Raw genomic sequence first — 5,902 nt, 5'->3', positions numbered from 1 at the left:
TAGAGAAGACTATTTCCTCTAGCCAATCACTCGCCCTGACACCTGACTCCACCCCTTAGTCCCAGTCTTCGAGATGTGCGATTGGTCAAAAGTGGAAGAGCCCTAGCCCCCTCCCACCTCTGCAAATTCTGTTGGCGGAGGCAGGGTAGTCGCCCCTGGCTTGGGTACTCCGTATTGAGCCCTCGGAGGAGACGCCCCCTAAACGGGAACCGCGATTGGCCACATGGACGACCGCGGCCCCACTCCCCCTTCCCGAGGAACATAAATAAGACCCTTCAAGAACTTTGCAGTCGCTCCACCTCGTTTCCCTGCGCGAGGGGGTGTGGCCAGCACTGGGGGCGGGGCTAGGCAAAGATTGCCCTATAGGGCGGGGAAATGAGACGGGGCTGCGAGCTGAGGATAGGATTTCTTGGGGGGCGTGGCTTATGGATCTTTGCTTTCCCGCCGACGGTTGGCCACGTCACGTGACATGGGTTGGAAGATGGCGTCTCCCACAGACGGTAAGAGCCGGTTTAAGGATCTTTCCCTTGCAACCTCCTTCTTTGCTCTGCCGGGGACTTCCACTCTGTCTGCCCCGTAAACTAACGCTTTTTTTTTCTTGGGCTCCAACTCTTTGCTTTCCACTTTTCGTTTCCACTGCGAGTTCGTCCTCAAGCTCGGTAGTTCTTCACAGAAGCTCTGGAGGTGCCGGGTTTCCCCTCTGTATCAAGAGGGTGAAGGCGGGCACCCTCGTGGGGCGCATTCTTGGCGAAAGGATTAGGGTCGCCCTGGCCTTGCCTTAGCCCCATTTGGGTGAGGCAGGGCCGAGGACCAGATACTGCTGGGGTAAATACGGTGACTTAGGGTAGCTTTCTCCTTCTCAGGCACCCCACTGAAGGGTCGATTTTCTTTTGGAGCATCTGGAACGATTCTCTCAAATCCTAGCTAGGGTTGGTTACTGATCTCATTCCGGGATTAAGCCGCAAGCAAAACCTGATACTCTCCTGTCTGGGTAGATTGGCACCGTTTCCCTATCATGGCCCCTCCCAATGAGAGTCCAGAGGAAGATGAGAATTGAACACTTCAGTGTGGTCATATACTTATCACATACAATTTTGCTTCTACTGTATGTGTTGTTTACCCAGGATGAGTGAGTGAATGATTTCTGTTTATATGCTGTCTAAGATGTAGGGCATTTCAGATACCAGTTAAGTGGTTTTGGAATAACCACATGTTTTTGCGCGCTGTTCTGCCTTAGTTATGGTTTTGCAGTCATTTCTGAACTCATTTAAATTTTGCTTCTACCGCCACCATCCCCATGTCCATTTCATTGGTATGTAGTTTTTTCTTCTCAAACACATTTTGTGTTTGGAAAAAAATCTTGGAAGTTTATTTCAGGAATAAGGAAATTCAGGCCAGGAGAGCTATTACTGAGTTCCCATTATATGAAAGGCTTAATGCTAAGTTCTTTGGGAAAGGTAAAGATTAATCAATCATGTAAACACCTTTGCACTTTCAGGTCTTTCTTATGTATTTATTTATTTGTTATTTTTTTACCCTTTTAAAAAGAAAGAGAGAAGCGAGAGAGAACGTGTGTGGGAGGAGGAGGAGGAAAAAGGACCAGGAAAGAATCTCAAGTGGACTCCTCTCTGAGCTTGAGCCCCACGCAGGACTCGATCTCACGATCCTGAGATAATGTCAGGTCTCATTTTAGATGTCACCTCTCAAGAGAAGGTTTCCCAGAACACACAGTATCTGGAATTGCCTGTTTTCCCTATTATTTACTATCTCATACCTTCATTGTCAGCATAGTTATTCTGTTTGCCCCTTTCATGCTGGTTTATAAACTCCAAATCTTGTCCTGTTAATAGTTGGATCCCAGAGTTTAGCACAGTGTCTGGCAAGCAGCAGACCTTTTAGAATATTTACATAAATAATATATTAGCCTCAGGTTTCAAGCTTAACTTGGGTTTTTTGAGCACATATGCATACTGTATAAGAAATTATGGGTGTTCAGAGTCAAAAGAGATTCCCTGGGGTGCCTGCTTGGCTCAGGCAGCCAACTCTTGATTTTAACTCAGGTCATGATCTCAGGGTCCTGAGATTGAGCCATACCTGGGGCTCCATGCTCAGTGGGGAGTCTGCTTGAAGATTCTCTCTGTGCTCTTGCTCTCTCTCTCTCTCTCTCTCTCTCTCAAATAAATAAATCTTTAAAAAAAAAATAAGGGGTGGGGGAAAGAGAGAGAGCGATTGCTTCTCCTTCCTGGATGCTGTCTTAAAATGTATTTTTTCTTGCCAGAAAAAAAGGATTATTTAGAAAGTTGGCTAAGGGAATGGGGAGTTACTATTTAATGAGTAGAGAATTTCAGTTTGGAATGGTGAAAATATTCAGGAGATGGATGATGATGGTTACACAGCAGTGTGAATTTTTTTTTTTTTTAAGATTTTATTTATTTACTTGACAGACAGAGATCACAAGTAGGCAGAGAGGCAGGCAGAGAGAGAGGGGGAGGGAAGTAGGCTCCGCGATAAGCAGAGAGCCTGATGTGGGGCTCTATCTCAGGACCCTAGGATCATGCCCTAAACCGAAGGCAGAGGCTTTAACCCACTGAGCCACCCAGGCATCCCTAAGTTTTATCGATTTTAGAGCTATGTTCCTTGTATTAGATTTTTTTCCTGTCTTCTCTATTTCTTTTACCTTTTTGGCTAGGAAAAATATTGGAAACATTTTTCCCCCATTCGTCTTCTTGCCATCTTTGTACTAACTCAAGTTTGCATACTTGATTTTTAAAAAAGGTTTCATTCATTTATTTGGGAGAGAGCACATGAGCAGAGGGGGAGGGCAGAGGGAGACAGAGAAGCAGACTCTGCTGAGCAGAAAGCCTGATATGGGGCTTGATCCCAGGGCCCTGGAATCATGACCTGAGCTGAAGGCAGACCCTTAACCACCTGAACCACCCAGGTGCCCCGCTTGGGATTTCTTTAAAAAGGAAAACTTTGAAATTACTTAATGTATGAGAGTAGTACTCATAGCAGAGTCTGAGTTATGCTCCAGACTTGTGGTATCATAAGACCACCGTTGTTTGTTATCAGATCCTATTCTTGATAGGTCACTTTTGTTATAGTTGAGCTACCCATCACCAACATTCCTAAGGAGTTTAAAGTTGGAATTTTGTGTGTTACACACAGCTTTTCTTTGTTACAATTTTTGGGTGCTTTAGTTAAGGCAATTTATTAGGGTTGAGTTCTTTGCTGATTAGAATGTTGCTGGAAATTCCCTTAGACTATTTGGGGAAAAAAATTCAAGGTAGAGAAAAATACATGTTGAAAAATTTTATACATATGTCCATTTTCCAGGGAATGAGGTTGTAACTGCCCACCCATGCCAGATTTCTGGAGATGTCACTCACCCAGAAAATATTAAGAACCACTGTTTAGATCATTAATTAATGCACTTCGTTAGGATACTGAGCACAAAATATGTACTCAACAAATGTTAATTGTTACTAATTTTGAGCACTTAATGTGTGCCGAGGCAAAAGTGGCAAAGAAATGATATCGAAGAATTAGGCAAGGGCTGGATCATGCTTTTTTTTTTTTTTTAGGGTATGGGCGATATACATTCATGAAATTAGCTGGGAAGAAGTCTCTTACTCTGAAGAGTGACACAAATTGATTGACATTTAAAAAAATCAGTTCTGGCTACTTTGTGAAGAACAGATTTGGGTAGAGAGGGGAAGAGGTAAGAATAGAAGCAGGGAGAACTGTTGAGAGCTTCTGAAGTAGTCTTCGAGAGAAGTGATGAGTCTTTGGTTAATTCATTTGGTTTCATGGTGTGTTTTGGAGATGGAAACTACTGGATTTACTAATGGATTGTAATGGAACGTCGAAGGAAAGGGAGGCATGAAGGATGGATGATTTTTAGGTTTTGATCTGAGAACTGGGGTTCGTGGTGGTGCTATTTCTTGAGATGTAGGTGGTTTTGAACGTAATTATTGGACTCAGAAAGATTTTCACACTAATGGAGAAGGATGTTGAGAGTTATCAGAGTTCTGGCAGAGAAGTTTGTTAAATAGCCTCTTAGTTATACTTCTGAAGTCCTGGGAAGGATAGGGACTGGAAATATAAATGTGGAGTTATTGACATATATATGCTGGTAAAGGCTATGGGGCTAGATGAGATCTCTTTGGAGGCTTTAGGTAGAGAGTGAAACCAGCCTGGGGTGGGACCTGAGTGGAGGAAAGGAAGGAAGGAGTTGGTGAGGTAGGAGAAAAATCAATTTTACAGAAGCTGGAAGTGGAGTTTTTCTTTTCTCTCTCTTTTGTTTTTAAGATCTATTTATTTATTTGAGATAGAGAGAGCATGTGAGATGAGGGTGGGGGGAACAGAGGGAGAGGGAAAGTGGGAAAATCTTAAGCAGACTCCTCACTGAGTGTGGAGCCTAATGCAGGGCTTGATCTCACAACCCTAAGATCATGACCTAAGCCGAAACCAAGAGTCAGACACTTAACTGACTGAGCCACCCAGGTGCCCTAGAAGTGGAGTTTTTCAAGGAGAGTGGTGAGTGTGTAAATGCTGCAAAGAAGTCACAGACAACAGAGAAGTGACCACTGGGTTTAGCAACATAGGTCACAGATGACCTTGACCGCAGCACTCTCCATGCATAGGGGAGCAGAAGCCCAGTTGTCTTGGGTTAAGAAGAGAATGTGAGGTGAGGAAGTGGAGATGTCAGGATAGAAAACGCAAGTCGTTTTGTAATGAAGGAGGAGTAAGGAGGTAATGGAGTCATGGAAGAGTTTTTTTTTTCAAAGAAGGGGAATTCTAGAGCAGGCTTGCTTGCTGATGAGTATGAGCCAGGAGAGAAGGTAGAAATTGTGCAAGAGAGGTTATTCAAGATTATGTCTTTGACAGAGCAAGAGAAATTGACGTCCAGAGCTCTTCAGAGGAGTTTGTCTTAATTGGGAAAAGTCTAAGAGTATGAGTGAAGATGCAGGTGGGTTTGTTGAGATTTATTTTTCCTAATACCCTGCTAAAATATTGCTCCCCATTTTAGAGATCAGAGATGTGAAGTTTGATGAAGGAGAATGATTTATTTGGATAATATCATGCCCAGGAGTATCAGTGGTTATATAACTCAGATTTCTTTTTTTTTTTTTTTTAAGATTTTATTTATTTATTTGACAGACAGAGATCACAAGTAGGCAGAGAGAGAGAGAGAGAGAGAGAGGGAAGCAGGCCTCCCGCAGAGCAGGGAGCCCGATGCGGGGCCCGATCCCAGGACCCTGAGATCATGACCCGAGCCAAAGGCAGCAGCCCAAACCACTGAGCCACCCAGGCACCCCTATAACTCAGATTTCTGAAGCACCTGGGTGGTTCAGTCAGTTAAGTGTCTGCCTTCAGCTCGGTCATGATCCCAGAGTCGGCTTCTCCCCCTGTCCCTCACCCTGCTTGTGTTCTCCATCTCTCTGTCAAATAAATAAATAAAATCTTTCTAAAAAAAAAAAGACTTCCAAGTGAATGTTCCAGTTTGTTGTGTTCTTTGAGACTAAAATGCTGTAAGATGTAAATTAACATGTTTTGTGTCTTCTTGGCTCTTCTTCATGTTTTGTTCTAGGGACAGATCTGGAAACATCTTTGCTAAGTTTTGAAAAACTTGACCGTGCCTCACCAGACCTTTGGCCAGAACAGTGTAAGTTTTTGGTTTCTTGATATCAGAATCAATACAGCAGAACCCAGTGCTACTTAGAGAGATTTTTGGTTATCATTTAACTGTAATGGTTAAAATTTTGATTTTACTTCACAGGGAAGAGACTGAATTCTATGGTCTAATGTTAAGAATAGCTGTCTGGTAGTTTAACTTTTCAGGACACAGTGTGACTCAGAAAATGATAGAGGGCCTTAAAAAATTGAATCACTCTGTAAT

The 5,902-nt window shown here is 43.2% G+C and overlaps 1 protein-coding gene across 9 annotated transcripts in view; it reads left to right on the top strand.

Annotated features, from left to right (window-relative positions):
- Positions 1-401: 401 nt before the first annotated feature.
- Positions 402-5,902, top strand: part of LIN52 (lin-52 DREAM MuvB core complex component) — a 162,283-nt gene continuing 156,782 nt past the window's right edge. For 8 of the 9 annotated variants that reach the window (XM_059373756.1, XM_059373759.1, XM_059373764.1 and 5 more), the window contains exons 1-2: positions 402-500; positions 5,594-5,668. In XM_059373756.1, coding sequence (XP_059229739.1) covers positions 470-500; positions 5,594-5,668 — 106 coding nt within the window. In that variant the 5' untranslated portion in view covers positions 402-469. Of the gene's footprint in view, positions 501-4,890; positions 4,973-5,593; positions 5,669-5,902 lie in introns of all 9 variants that reach the window. The other variant, XM_059373757.1, reaches the window with a different exon arrangement.

Source organism: Mustela nigripes, chromosome 13, assembly GCF_022355385.1.
Source record: "Mustela nigripes isolate SB6536 chromosome 13, MUSNIG.SB6536, whole genome shotgun sequence".
Lineage (NCBI taxonomy): Eukaryota > Metazoa > Chordata > Mammalia > Carnivora > Mustelidae > Mustela > Mustela nigripes.
The sequence above is the reverse complement of the archived record's forward strand: the minus strand, read 5'-3'. Positions and strand labels throughout refer to the sequence as shown.